Source organism: Tubulanus polymorphus, chromosome 4 (genome assembly GCF_964204645.1).
Source record: "Tubulanus polymorphus chromosome 4, tnTubPoly1.2, whole genome shotgun sequence".
Taxonomy (NCBI): Eukaryota; Metazoa; Nemertea; class Palaeonemertea; order Tubulaniformes; family Tubulanidae; genus Tubulanus; species Tubulanus polymorphus.
Window position 1 is genome coordinate 6,892,106 of NC_134028.1, and position 13,796 is coordinate 6,905,901.

The 13,796-nt window shown below is 38.1% G+C and overlaps 2 protein-coding genes and 1 long non-coding RNA gene across 5 annotated transcripts; 2 read left to right on the forward strand and 1 right to left on the reverse strand.

The window, feature by feature from the left end:
* The first annotated feature begins 1,660 nt into the window (after window positions 1-1,660).
* Window positions 1,661-1,999, forward strand: LOC141903180 (uncharacterized). Its single transcript, XR_012619056.1, has 3 exons — window positions 1,661-1,724; window positions 1,799-1,879; window positions 1,965-1,999. It is a non-coding gene; the product is annotated as an uncharacterized LOC141903180 (long non-coding RNA).
* A 1,322-nt stretch (window positions 2,000-3,321) lies between these two features.
* LOC141903684 (uncharacterized) lies at window positions 3,322-6,436 on the forward strand. 3 transcript variants are annotated; one of them, XM_074791912.1, is made up of 5 exons: window positions 3,322-3,508; window positions 4,358-4,679; window positions 4,820-5,048; window positions 5,212-5,477; window positions 5,564-6,436. In XM_074791912.1, the coding sequence occupies exons 1-5, from the start codon at window positions 3,408-3,410 to the stop codon at window positions 5,693-5,695; spliced, it is 1,050 nt and encodes a 349-aa protein (XP_074648013.1). In that variant the 5' UTR covers window positions 3,322-3,407; the 3' UTR covers window positions 5,696-6,436. The 3 variants fall into 3 exon arrangements, with proteins under 3 accessions (XP_074648013.1, XP_074648015.1, XP_074648014.1); XM_074791914.1 differs by lacking the exon at window positions 3,322-3,508 and adding an exon at window positions 3,515-4,149; XM_074791913.1 differs by lacking the exon at window positions 3,322-3,508 and adding an exon at window positions 4,191-4,261.
* LOC141903683 (uncharacterized) lies at window positions 6,284-8,178 on the reverse strand. Its single transcript, XM_074791910.1, has 2 exons — window positions 7,899-8,178; window positions 6,284-7,566 (listed from the first exon to the last, which is right to left on the reverse strand). Exons 1-2 carry the CDS (start codon window positions 8,104-8,106, stop codon window positions 6,404-6,406), a joined length of 1,371 nt encoding a protein of 456 aa, XP_074648011.1. The 5' UTR covers window positions 8,107-8,178; the 3' UTR covers window positions 6,284-6,403.
* Window positions 8,179-13,796: the final 5,618 nt, after the last annotated feature.

The window sequence follows — 13,796 nt, forward strand, 5'->3', positions numbered from 1 at the left end:
ATGAACAACAACGAAGCGACGTCGCCAACGACATGCCAAACGATTGTAAGTTCCGTGAATTTGTGATATTGAGTGTTGCGAGAATGTGATCAGTTTAATGAGTAAAATCAATCCGTTTGCAGGGAATGATGGATTCGACGAAGCGGAGCTTGAGAGAGCGTGTCGAGAGTCACTGCATGAATCGAAAGAGCGATATCTACACGAAAAACGATTGGAAGAGTTGGTGGAATTCCATAAATTGAGGATAATCCCGGTTGCAGATGACGGTAGCTGTTTCTTTTCTGCAGTGATTACCCAACTCAATAGAGAAGGGTTAGATCTAACTGCCAACGAATTGCGGCAAATGGTAGTTGCCTACTTACGAGATAATAGATTTATTTCAGTACGTGCTTGATGTTGTGTCTGCGATAGACATTTGTTCTATTTCGATTTGTTAAAAAAGGGAAACGGCCGATATACTAGTATTTATATGTACGCGACTGCTACTTTCCAGAATGGGATAGATAGATACGACTTTTTAGAAAATAACACCACGTGGGATGAATATCTCCGAGATATGAGTTGTCCGACAACATGGGCTGATGCGTTAGTAGTGAGAGCTACATCGGATACGTTAAAGAGAAGGCTCATGATATACTCGAGTAGGGCGAATTCTACCATAACAGCCGTTGAACCCGAAGAGGGTGATGAACGCTGTCCAATAAATATCGGACACATACAGGAATTCCATTATGTTGGTCTTGCAAAGAAAAAATATGTCCCTAAAAGAACTATTTCGACTGAAAACCAACGGAAGACAACATTGCGGCAAAAACCGGTAGCAAAGGTAATGTCGTTCTACCTTCCGCAAAAAAGCAAATCGAATATTGAAACTATCTGTATGTGCATGTATTTTGAAATAATATTCATGTTTATTCACAGAGGAAAAGCGTGAATTTCGTTTACTCTTCGCCAAAACGTAAATCACGGAAGCGCAGCCCTGGAATCTACTGTGTGTGCAGGAAACCAGATGACGGAAGGTATAATTTGATGTACATTTCTTGAAATAATTGCAACAACTTAACATATCACTGGTTGAACGAATTCAGACATATTCAGAGTTCTGGTTTATTCCATTTCAGACAGTATATAGCATGCGAAAAATGCGATGCATGGTTCCATCCTGCCTGTATCGGTTTGGAGGAAGAGTCGTCTCTTGAAGAAATGGATTTCTCCTGCGAAAACTGTAGAGCGGTAACGAACTCATCATTTTATTATGTACAACTCTTTTTTAATCATGCCGGTATCTATCTCATTGGTCAATATGTTTTCTTTTAGGTTCCATTGGCATTTCTTATTACTCAAGTGAGTGTTTGCAAACTGAAATACACGCATAATCGACGCGTATGATAGATTCATATATCATAACATAAGATTTATTTTCGTTTAAGATTGAACATCTCAATGAGAGGATATTGGTAACGATGAATGCCCCCATCGACAGGTATGTAAATTACTCGGCATAAAATCGAAGATAGAAGAATTGAATTAGTATTCAAGCTATTTACCCATATTTTGTATGATTCATCTTGTTTGCAGTGACAAACCTGAGCATAGACGGCACGTTGAATTTCTTTCGAAAAGACAAGATAGGCCAGAACATGGTTTGAAGGGGTTTGGAGCTGTATCTAATATCTTGAACAATATTTGGCTAATTTGGTCGAGAAAAGGTTCATCGATAAAAGGTTGGTAATTCGTATTTATCGAATATGGTCGGTGTTTGTAACAACTGTATCAACGATCAATTTCCGATTTCCAGCGCTCCGTATACAACTATGTATTTCTCAGTAAAGCCAAGACATTCAATGGATCTTGAAGCAGCATTTCGAGCCGATTCGATGTAAGTACTGGTGCTACGAGTAATTCTTAAATTCCAATGATCTTGTTTCAGCCAAATCGATGGTCATGTTTACTTTTATTTTCAGGAGCGCCGTTTACTACATTAACGATGTAATCAAGAAGGAGATTGTGAACACATTGGTGATGAGGTATCGAAATATCTCATACCAAGGAAGTGACAATTTAGGTCGTCGTACTGAGGCGAAAAAGTACGCCATCGTACTACAACTAATGAAGAAATTCTTTAACGATGATTTTTTGTAACAAATACCCAAATACATGCTTTTAACCGTATAAAATGTTATCATAAGATACTTACATTAATGAATTGAGTTCATAATAATCATAAATTCCTACTCAAATGATTGTAAGCAAGTAAGTCAAATTAGAAAGTCAGTTTCATGTTTTATTATTGTAAAAAGCATTCCCGTGTATATTTTCATGTTTTAATATTGTAAAAAGCATTCTACTTTGTATTTTCATGTTTTCCTGTATATTTTCATGTTTTAATATTGTAAAAAGCATTCTCCTTTGTATTTTCATGTTTTCCTGTATATTTTCATGTTTTAATATTGTAAAAAGCATTCTCCTTTGTATTTTCATGCTTTCCTGTATATTTTGATGTTTTAATATTGTAAAAAGCATTCTACTTTGTATTTTCATGTTTTCCTGTATATTTTCATGTTTCAATATTGTAAAGAGCATTCCCCTGTATATTTTCATGTTTTAATATTGTAAAGAGCATTCCCCTGCATATTTTCATGCTTCATTATTGTAAAAAATTCTCCACCCGGTATCAAAAATTCTTGTATTAAATTGTTTTTTGTTTTTGAAATAAATCACAATCAAACCGATTTTTTTTGCTTCCAATAATGTAAAAAATAAATTATCATCACAAATTATTACCTTAAATGATTGTAAACAAGTATTCAAGACATCTGATCTAATTTTTGTATAGTTGTATGTAAACATAAATTCTTATATGAATTCATAAAAACAGCGTGGTTTGTTCTTTGTTTTTAAATAAACTGTGCCGAAAGCGCTACGATCTGTTCGAATCGGCTATCTCTCATCGGTTCAGTCAGCAAGATTTTCACTTTAGCGAATCGACCTGTCACCTGAGGTCCCACCTGTCATGTCAGGTCTTGGGCCCTGACATGACAGGTTCTGGAAACTCTGCAGACAGACCTAAATGAATTACTTCCTGGTTTTCAGCGCCGCCGTGGGAAATTAATATGGCGAAAGTTGAGAAAACTGGAACATAGCTAAACGCTAAAACACGTATAATTTCGTTTTAGATATGTTTCGGTTCGAATCCCAAAAACTTAATACCTTAAAACGTGACATTAGTCCGGGTGCCGTTCCGTATTCATTCAACACGCGCGCTCAACCGCGAAGCTATTTTTAGCGCAACAATCAATGGGGCTCGCCGTCGCTATGGACACCAGGTGGCGTGTGTGCGTTAGTAGCCATCGCGTATCGACTTCCGCTCACTTCCGCGCTCGATTTCCTACTTTTAAATTGTAATAATGTCAGAGAATTACGGGTCATGGACTGTACCGAAGCTGAAACAAGAGTTAAGCCGACGAGGTGCGGTAACCTATGGGAGGAAAATCAACCTAATTGAAAGGTAATTTAAATGTCGATCATATTTCCATGCGGTTGATGGTGTTCAGTCGTTTAGTCTGCGCAAAAATGTTGCAATGATCATGGAATCAACAGTGATTTTTTGCCAAAATCATCGATGATTCTAGACCTATGCTCAAGTGAAATGAACGTGTTTTAATAGATCCAGAGATGAAAGCTAAACCTCAGTGGGTTGTGGGTCAGGGTATAGTACAAGTTTACCGTCACCAGCCCGGGCTGCGAGGATGGCTATGGCCGGTCCCACGCGTCCCGTCCCGCGATATCTTTCATTATTTTTCGGTTTTCATGTCCGGAAAATAAACATAATGCACATAAAAGTCATCGATAAAACGTTTTTTAAATCACTATTTGATATTATGATTGCCTTGAGAAGTTTAGATGGCAATGTTTATATCTTGAAATGTAGGGATTATTATCGGGATGTAGGACGCCTTGTCAGCTAACCATCGCAACAGCTGAGTTACCACTGGCGCCATCTATCGAACATGAATTGAAGCTGATGCCAAATTTTACTGCCAATGTATCCATAAATCATTGGACATGTCTGCTGCTGTGTCTAGTCTCTATTGAATTTTTATATGTTATTGGAATTATAGTCAGAACCCTGATCAACTTGAGGTGACGGTAAACTGAATACCTTACTTATATACCTTCTTACCACAACACAGTTGAGTTAAATACAAATCTGTATGACCATGGACGTATAGACGTCCATGCTTGGAGTAATCATTTCGATGTAACATTTCAACTCTGGGTCAACTTTCTGTTAGTTGATTGAATGATTTTTGACATTAGATGTTTATATTTCATGATTATTTCGTGTTCATTGCAGATTAGAAGCATACGGCCGTAACAACGATTTTAGGGGACCGGCCATAACATTACCACAAGAAACAGTTCCGGAATGGCCCACATGCGGTTTCAAACAGCTTACAAATGATCATAAGATTGTATTGCCAAAATTCAATATTGACACAGTAACTGCATATTTCACGTATAGAATGGCAATGGACAACCACTGTACCAAAGACATTAAAGCTATTGAGAAGGGTCAGCAGCTCATAGAATCGCAACGTGTTCAAGCCTGCAGTATTCTCATCAAAAGCGGAATTGTTTATCTGACTGGATTAGTTGGTGCTGCTATGAAAAAAAAGGTAGGCCAGTTTTATATTTCATCAAAATAACACAATATTCCCTCCTTTAAATCCACATAAATCTGCAATACAACTGTATTCTTAAAAGGTTGTAATGTAGCAAACATTGTTGATTAGTTTATTTTTATATTTCATTGCAGATCTCATACTCGTACCAGATATCATTGTCTCAAACAACTGGTGAATTCAGAAACAGCCATTGTGAGTGCCCTGCCGGTAAGGGTCCTAATGGGACCTGTAAGCATGTCGCGGCTGTACTTTTGATGTTTGCTAATTTTGTGTCATCAGATGGGCCTAACGCTCCCGAAATACTTAAATCGTGTACGGAAAATCTACAAACATTCCATAAGCCCAAGTCTGTTTATACTGGTAAGTTGTTTGGTTACATCGCCACCATTCAGCAAATTCGTACCCTATATATCTTATTTTTTATAAATTCTGATGTAATGGCAATGTTTTACATAATGTACTTGGTTTTCAATTTTTAGCTCGGCTGTGACCTTGTTTAAATTTACCCGTCACTTCTTAACAGGTTCCCCTGTCAAGGCTGGTGACTTACCTCTATCAAAATCAAAGAAACGCGAGGTATCAATGGAGGATCCAAGGCCTGTGAAATACCGGAAATCAGCTGGATACGAGGATTATGTCCGGGGAATTGTCCTTAATTACTGCTCTGTATCGTCTTTAGACCTACCCATCAAGTATAAGTACAAGAAAGCCGATATCAAAACAGCAGCAATTGACCATGATTATCTGAAAAAAACTTTGCTTGAATATTGGGTGGAAAACTCTATTAAGGTAAGTTTTTAATCAACGTGTCTGAGAGTGACCTATGTTATCCTTCCCTCTGTGCTTATAATTAATATTCCATTTTGCCTTTTCAGTTAAATGAAACACAGGCAATATTACTAGAAAGGAGTACTAGGAAGCAGGCAGAATCTAGTCAATGGTTTCAGGAAAGGCAGCTACGATTAACTGCATCTCGTTTCGGTGAAATTGTTTCTTCATACAACTAAATTTGTAAATACATGTACATCCCAATTGTATGATATAGATTTCATGTCAATATCGGCTTACTATTTGTTGATACTTTTAAGTTTTAATATTTTTTATCATCTATTATCAATATTTTTTATCATATATAGTTATTTCAAACAGATATACTTGTCAGGTTGTGTAGTTATATGCATAATTACTGACGATGGTGGGTCAAAAGTTTGAAAATTAATGATTTACTCCTTTTCTGACCATATTTCATTACCATGATTATTTATTATTTCATTATGTGCTGCGCCTGACTATGGCATGAATGCTTTAGTCCCAAAACTCAAACTCTTCCATTTTACATAAAATATCTGTGTTATCATGCATTTTAAAAAGATTTTATGTAGCGTTGTTGTATTTTTGGTTTTTACCAGTTTTAAATCAATAAAAGGGTTTGTTACTGGAATGAAAATTAGTTTGTCCTTTGAATTGAAAACACTGCAAAAGAGTGGATTAAGTCAAAGTGAAATAGGTTATATTGCGCACAGATTTTGAATATCAACGACAGACAATTAATTACAGTCCAGGCCCATAATTGATATCTAAGAATTTGGGATTTACCTAAATAATCTATTAAGAGAAACAATGATGTTTCTTTAAAGCAGGGGTTTCGATGAATCTCAAAACAAAACTCAAAAATATATACTTTAGATATCAATTAACAGACATTAACAATAAGGTTAAGCAAATTCGTTCACAATAGCTGGTCTGAAATTGCTTATACTGAAACAAACATAAACTATCCTAGAACCCATATTGACTTTACTAAGCGGCAGGTCTTTTTTCAAAATAAGAAAAGTTTTTGACAATCCGATTACTCTTTCTACTTGGATGCGTTTACTGGCTACTCTACGATCATGAACTACTTGTTCAGGTTCAAGTTGACTCTTGCCCTTCAATAAAGTTGGGGTGTTCACCTTAATGTTCTTGGTAGCAAAAAGATCTTGTACCATTATACCTCTATCGGCCATGATGCTGTCATTCGAGCTGAAGTATTTTGAGGTGTTTGAACACAGCTGGGATCGTTCAATGATTTGTCGGTCACTTGTTGAACCCGCATAACTTTCACTTACATAACTAACGACCCCTCTCGGTGATATTCCAACCATAGTTTTAAGCGTGTTCTTATGTTTGTATGTGCTGAAAGTTGCAGTTTGAGATTTTACATTCGACGGCTTTTCAATTGGAATCTCTGTAGCATCTAAAATAACTCTGGTTGACGGAAAATGATGCTTAAAGCCACTGGGCATGAAACAGTCTATCTCTTCTCTCTCTGGCCATGTATTGATTTCACTTAATTGGAAATACATGAAGTTTACCCAGGTTAACACAATCCTAGAAACTACACTCTCTGATATGCCGAACAGAATACTCAGTTCTATATCTTCCTTGGCACGCCTTAATTTGATTAATGTCAAGAAAAATTGATTGACCGGTGTTAGTTTCTGACATTTGTAATTCAAATCGTACGCAGCAGGTCCTAGTACACTGAAAAACATCATCAAATGTTCATAGTCTTTAAAACTGGTGTAATATTTGATCGACCTAGGATCCACCATAAATCTCTCGATACAGAAAAATTGATCTGAAAGGAGGGAACACTGAATATTCTTATCCAAGTTAGTGTTTTTATTGGTTGGTTCCTCTATTATGTCCATTCTGTAATTGCTGGTATGTTGTAGGCCTATTTCAACTTCAGTGGCTATGTCATGGTGTACAGGTTCTTCCTCCAGTTTTAATCTTCGCCGACTGGCTCTACTTTCTCTCTCTGAATCTGAGGAAACTGGTGGTGTGAAGGCAAATATACGCGGAATGGCATTCTCTTTTAATTTTCTTCTAGAACCTGAAACACATAAAGAAAAAAACATATTTCTACTCAAAGATCAACAGCTGCCAGTCAAGTCAACAACCTTTAAATTAAAAAGATAAATCTACCACATAAATTATTAGGCCTATTGTTGTTATTATCATAATTGAGTTATATCATTATCCTGTTATCAACAAACTACTATGATGATATGAAAATAAGCGCCTGGCTTTTTAAAAAAAGTTCAAAACATCGACATTGCATAATATCGATAGGCCCAAGCTGAGGCCTAAACGAATCAGCCTGCCTTGGATCTTGACCGCTTATTTCACCTTAGTTGGAAAACTCAATAGGAAAGCCATATTTACCGGTAAGTGTCTGTTTATAGTCCGTTGGTAAAAAATGTCGATGGCATACGATAGCTGTATCCGATGGCTGCCATAATTTTGCAGATTTCTCGCTACTCTGTAGTCGTTTTATCGCAACAAGCCATTTCATTTTCAAATCTGTGTTCGTAGGGAACTTAAATCCGCCTACTCTTGACTTACAAAGGGGTACACAACAATAGCGAGGCATTATAATAGATTCAAGCGCTTTTCAAATCGTCAATTCGCTCGAACGCGGAGATGAATAAAATGTTGTTTACAATTCAAATTCAAATCACTAGGGCCACTAACACGCGCGCGCCATCTCGCGGCAGCGCTCAGCGCGGCGAGCCCCATTTAACCCGAGACGCGCTACGTCATAACGTTCGACATGGTCGCATTTGCCTTTACTCGTACCGTCGTGAAGTCGTTTTATCGCTCAATAAAACGAGAAAAAGTGGTTTTATCGAGCAATAAAACAAATATTACCACGGTAAAACGAGAAATTACCGCGTTAAAACAAGAAAAACTCGTTTTATCACGCGATATAACGAGGAAATTAACGCAATGGAATGATTTCTTTATTCGTTTTACATCATGATAAAACGAAAGAACAAATTCCGTTTTCTCTATTTTCCGTTTTAACGCAGAAATAACACGAAAAATGTCGTTTTATCGCGCGATAAAACAAGTTTTTTTCGTTTTATCGCGCAATAAAACGACTTTGCATCTTATCTTCAAGCCTATTTTGTCAGTTGAAAACAAAAGTTGTTAAGGCAATATATTCTTCTCACTCTTTCGCTATAGTTTTGCTATACATACTTTTACTGTGGTTTTGCTACCTGTGCCCTCCACCGGGTACGGGACATCTTCAGTTGGTGAAGGGCCTGTACTTGAACACCCGTGAAAGAGTATCACATTGGTACGTCATATCTAAGTTCCCAAGATCTCCCTTGCTGTACGGGAGATCACGTATAATAGTTTTACAGTATAAAAAAATGAACTGGAATGTTTTTCCAATAATTCACTTCGATTTAACAAAAGAGACCATAAAATGTAAATTCAACCGACCACCCAAATCAAGTCAAGTCAAATCTTCCAATCACATGTGAAATAATCAACTCAAACTTAACCACGATAAAACCCGTCCCTGGACGGGTTCTTTGCTAGTTTACAGAAACAAGTCAATAATATATTCATGATCTGCCGAACTTTTTCGGTTTATTTCGAATTCCAATCACTCCATCAGGATAAATTCGTTCTCATCAAATATGATAAGGCATTAAAAACAATTTAATCGTATTTTGATACTGAGACATCAAAATGCTTTTCTGTGACATCAGTTTTTCTTTTTTATTTTAAATTGCCTTCACGACGTTGGGGCCATTTTTCCGCTACACAACACGCCATTTCGGAAAGTTTTTCTCTGAAATTCTTAATAAATATGACATATATAAAAAAGTTAATACATGAATTTAGCAAAGTAGTCATAGCCCCTGCAATAAATACTTCTGTCCAATATATTCCTTTTATGAAGAATCTGGCTGTTACCATGAATACTTGAGGAAATTCTAAGATTAAAAATGCTGTACAAACATAAATGACGATCAAGGTCGCTTTCGTTTGGGAGTTAGATTTCGTGTTTCCACCAGGCGGCGCTGTCGACGACGGGTTCAGCAATGAGCGCCGGCGTCCCCTATTAACAGCGAGCCAAATTAACAAGATTGTATTTGATATCGCGGTCAGGACTACGGGTACTAGGGTGAAAGCATAACGTCTTGGGAGTCCCGGAATTCTACTTTTCGATGTGCTTTTGTCCAGACTGATGCACCCCGTGGTAATGTATACCGGTATGCTGTACCACCATTCAAAAATAACGTACAGCATAAATACAAAACTCATCGATGCACAAAATACAGTTAAACGGCGTGCTGTGATTACAATTGGAGCTTTTAACGGGAAAACTATGATAAAAAGGCGCTCGAATTGAATCAAAACAGTTACCCAATTACGAGTGGCTTGAAGCGTGACGTTTGGTATCGTTAAAGCGCGCTGTATGCGTGGAAAAATCCTACCATTAGGTTGACCAAACACGTAACGTCCATAGATGATGTGAAATACAATGAATCTCAGTGGTTCTCTGAACAGCTTGTTTACCAAGAATCCTATCTCGACGATAGCCAGGATCCATAGCGCGTAAACGGAGCGGTGCGCCCTACGCAGACGGCCCAATATAACTGTAGTTATCGCGTTCAGAATTATACCGATAACGCAAAGCGGACACATACCGTAAACCTTGACATAATAACGAACGTAATGTATCGGTATCAACTTCGGTTCTGGACACGACCTAACTATCAGTGAAGTATTGCTCGCCATCTTGTATCGATCGAATCCCTTCTAGTTCTGCGTCTAATGTTGCTGCATCCTTTCGAACCGGCGTCTATTGAACGTTTAAACATGAAATTAATCCAACACACAACGAGTCTCTCTACAATTCGGGAAGATCAAATTTGTTTCAATGACAGACTGAATTAAGCAGATGCGGCTTTAGTAAATTTTCACAACATTGACGCCTAATATAATATATAATTGCTACGTAGCTGAAGGAAGATAATCTTATAATTTGCTGTTTCTACTGAAAAGATTGAATTCTGTGAGTTTTGGGTCGATGTGAATTTCAAAATTTTTAACTTACATATAGAATGAAGCAAATCTTGTACATTTCTGCTGGCGCCCCGAGAGAGGGAGAAAGACGAAAGAAAAACACCCCTAAACAGCCCATCCATAGGGCGAGGGCCAGGATTTTTGGAAGGTGGGGCCCAGACTGGCATACAAGTAATCGCAGATGGCACACTCGTAATCACGAAGGGCACCCCAACGAGGCGAAAGCCGAAGGTACGAAGCCATCAAAGGGGGGTCTGGGGAATTTCAAGACTTTTCTGTTCTCCATTTGAAGGCTGTCATGAGGAAATAATTCTTTTTTTTTTATAAAACGAGGCGAGCACCGAAGGTGAACGCAATAGCCTGCTTGGACGTAACGGCGCCTTAAATGGGCTAGAATGCACTGTCAGAAAAAATCAAAATAAATCTAGATTGAAAATGAGTGAAACTAGATTATCTGGAGCACCCCTTCAAAAGTGTATCTTCAGTATAAGAAGCGAAAGTGAAACTAGATTACCCGGAGCACTCCCAAAAACTATCTTATATATATAGACCCATTCAGAAAATGTTAGTGAGTGTTCAATTCTTTTCAGAGTCACAACCACTCACATAGGTTATAAATCTGATATCCGCGTTGAATTACAATTTTACTTCACCTCCGTAAGCGAAATCGAAGCTCAGTCGCGCAACACAACGGGTCGTGCGATGAAAATTGCTGGTAGCACCGTAGTCAAGATACAGAGCAAGCGAAATCTAAAAACAAAACGCACACCGTCACATGTTTATCATAAATCACTTATTTAGTCAGATAAAATCCTCGGTATAGAGTTCAAATAATCAAGAATCCATAGAAGAAGAAACAGTTCCTTTTTTATCCGATCATGTTGAAATCAATACGTTGAATGTTTTCGGGTTAACATGACCCCTTCTCAAGACAAGTCAAAAATTATGCAAAACTACATACATTGTATCAGGATATACAGTGGAACCTCGTTATAGCGAACTCGAATACAACGATTGATTGTATATGAATAATATAGAATTTTGTCCCGAGGAAGGAAATCTATTAATTAATTTCATATTGGATGTAACAAATTATCAGTTTATAACGAACATATTTTCTGGTCCAGTGAAGTTCGCTGAAACAAGGTTCCACTGTATAAGTTTACAGAAACGGAACGGGTCAATAGATATGGCCGCCCTGAATCAGGGGTAGTCATTTTCAACTGTATTCTGTATTTTAGAAGGGCACTTCTTCAATGCGGGGCAACGACTACTTACTGGCCAATTTAACATATATGCCCGTGGTATTGTTAACTTAATACAGCATAAGACAGGTTGACTCAAAATGGCACTTTCAGGGGAGGGGAATTGGCACTTTTTCTCTGTATTCCGGAATGCATGCTACCTTTCGTGTTAGACTCCCCATGCGACACAGCTTCGATAAGCCCGTGCTTGTATGAAATACAGAATTTAGTATCGATGGACTCAATTGAAACGGTTTTTACGGCGTCAAAAAACCAGTGAACGGCGCCGATTGATGATTTGGCGAAATTATTCGGTTTATCTCGAATTCTAATCACTCCATCAGAATAAATTCTTTCTTATCAAATACGATAAGATTTTGAAAAAAATTTAAATCTTATTTAAATATTAAGATATCAAAATGCTTTTCTGTGACTTCAGTTGTTCTTTTTTATTTTAAATTAACTTCACGACGTTGGGGCCATTTTTCCGCCACACAACACGCCATTTCGGAAAGTTTTTCTCTGAAATTCTTAATAAATATGACATATATAAAAAAGTTAATACATGAATTTAGCAAAGTAGTCATAGCCCCTGCAATAAATACTTCTGTCCAATATATTCCTTTTATGAAGAATCTGGCTGTTACCATGAATATTTGAGGAAATTCTAAGATTAAAAATGCTGTACAAACATAAATGACGATCAAGGTCGCTTTCGTTTGGGAGTTAGATTTCGTGTTGCCACCAGGCGGCGCTGTCGACGACGGGTTCAGCAATGAGCGCCGGCGCCCCCTATTAACAGCGAGCCAAATCAATAAGATTGTATTTGATATCGCAGTCAGGACTACGGGTACTAGGGTGAAAGCATAACGTCTTGGGAGTCCCGGAATTCTACTTTTCGATGTGCTTTTGTCCAGACTGATGCACCCCGTGGTAATGTATATCGGTATGCTGTACCACCATTCAAAAATAACGTACAGCATAAATACAAAACTCATCGATGCACAAAATACAGTTAAACGGCGTGGTGTGATTACAATTGGAGCTTTTAACGGGAAAACTATGATAAAAAGGCGCTCGAATTGAATCAAAACAGTTACCCAATTACGAGTGGCTTGAAGCGTGTCGTTTGGTATCGTTAAAGCGCGCTGTATGCGTGGAAAAATCCTACAATTAGGTTGACCAAACACGTAACGTCCATAGATGATGTGAAATACAATGAATCTCAGTGGTACTCTGAACAGCTTGTTTACCAAGAACCCTGTCTCGACGATAGCCAGGATCCATAGCGCGAAAACGGAGCGGTGCGCCCTACGCAGACGGCCCAATATTACTGTAGTTATCGCGTTCAGAATTATACCGATAACGCAAAGCGGACCCATACCGTAAACATTGACATAGTAACGAACGTAATGTATCGGTATCAACTTCGGTTCTGGACACGACCTAACTGTCAGTGAGGTATTGCTCGCCATCTTGTATCGGTCGAGTCCCTTCTAGTTCTGCGTCAAATGTTGCTGCATCTTTTCAAACCGGCGTCTATTGAACGTTTAAACATGAAATTAATCCAACACACAACGTCTCTATGATTCGCTAGATCGGATCAAATTTGTTTCAATGGTAAATTGGATTAAGCGAATGCGGCTATAGTATATTTTCACAATTGACGCCTAATATACGTAGTTGCTACGTAGCTGAATGAAGATGATCTTGTAAATTGCTGTTTCTACTCAAAAGATAGAATTCTGTGAGTTTTGGGTCGATGTGAATTTCAACATTTTTAACTTACATATAGAAATAAAGGAATGCGGCCGCAATTCACGAATTTTAGTGTAGAATCTTCTGCTACCGCCCCGAGAGAGGGAGAACGACGAAAGAAAAGCACCCCCTAAAAACCCATCCATAGGGCGGGGCCAGGATGTTTAGAAGGTGGGGACCAGACTGGCGTACGAGGTATCGCGGGGGCGCACACGTAATCACGAAGGGCACC

What these genes read in the sequence shown, in the direction of transcription:
- LOC141903683 (XM_074791910.1), bottom strand. Translation starts at nt 8,106, where the DNA reads ATGCCTCGCTATTGTTGTGTACCCCTTTGTAAGTCAAGAGTAGGCGGA. An exon ending in CTATAAACAGACACTTACCG is followed by an intron (nt 7,567 to 7,898) that starts GTAAATATGGCT and finishes TATGTGTTTCAG; the next exon opens with GTTCTAGAAGAAAATTAAAA.
- LOC141903684 (XM_074791912.1), top strand. Translation starts at nt 3,408, where the DNA reads ATGTCAGAGAATTACGGGTCATGGACTGTACCGAAGCTGAAACAAGAG. An exon ending in GCCCAAGTCTGTTTATACTG is followed by an intron (nt 5,049 to 5,211) that starts GTAAGTTGTTTG and finishes ACTTCTTAACAG; the next exon opens with GTTCCCCTGTCAAGGCTGGT. An exon ending in GGGTGGAAAACTCTATTAAG is followed by an intron (nt 5,478 to 5,563) that starts GTAAGTTTTTAA and finishes TTGCCTTTTCAG; the next exon opens with TTAAATGAAACACAGGCAAT.